At 49.1% G+C, this 645-nt stretch overlaps 1 protein-coding gene across 1 annotated transcript in view; it reads right to left on the bottom strand.

Moving 5' to 3' along the window:
- Positions 1 to 323: 323 nt before the first annotated feature.
- Positions 324 to 645, bottom strand: part of NEFH (neurofilament heavy) — a 10,470-nt gene continuing 10,148 nt past the window's right edge. The window contains 1 exon segment of the mRNA XM_023513237.1: positions 324 to 645. This exon segment is cut by the window's right edge and continues 45 nt beyond it. Within this exon segment, the coding sequence (XP_023369005.1) occupies positions 324 to 645 (322 nt within the window).

Raw genomic sequence — 645 nt, 5'->3', positions numbered from 1 at the left:
TGGAAAGAAGGGGGGCAGTTTTTATAGTTAAGTGTTTACGTGTAGCATTCGGCATGTATCATATTCAGCTACAGAAGCTATCATAATTGTCCATCACCGGGGAGGGTTTGGGGTGTCGGGGGCCATGGGCTGGGAGTGCCCTCTCTTGCTAACATATTGCTAACGGAAATTCCTGCTTGGTGAAGGAGGGCCCATCATCTCAGCAGAGTTTCTTATTACATAAAGTAAAGAGAAAAAAAAAGAAAGTTTGTTACACTGACCCATGAGCCTCTGGGACCTTCCTGAGTTTCTTTGGCTGTTGTGGACATTCCTTCCTCCCAGCCTTACTTCTCAACCTTGGCAGCCTTGTCTTCTGGAGCCTTCTCTGAAGGCCTGCCATCTTTTTGGTCTGTGCTAGAGGATTTCTCAGCCTTTTCGGTCTTGGGTTTGCTGGGTGTGGGGGCCTCCTTGCTGGGCTCTTTGGAGGGGGACTTGTCGTCTTCCTTGGCTTTGGCTTCTGTTTTGGGTTTCTCCTCAGGCTTCTTAGCCTCTGTGGCCTTTTCCTCCTTGGTGTCCTTTTTCTCTGGCACTGCTGTTGTCTCTTCCTTCTTTGGCTTTTCTGGCTCCTTCTCTGCTGGTTTGCTGGGTTCTTTGACCTTGGCATCA

The sequence above is a fragment of the Otolemur garnettii genome, unplaced genomic scaffold (assembly GCF_000181295.1).
Source record: "Otolemur garnettii isolate 467f Iridium unplaced genomic scaffold, OtoGar3 scaffold00038, whole genome shotgun sequence".
NCBI classification, from domain to species: domain Eukaryota; kingdom Metazoa; phylum Chordata; class Mammalia; order Primates; family Galagidae; genus Otolemur; species Otolemur garnettii.
The sequence above is the reverse complement of the archived record's forward strand: the minus strand, read 5'-3'. Positions and strand labels throughout refer to the sequence as shown.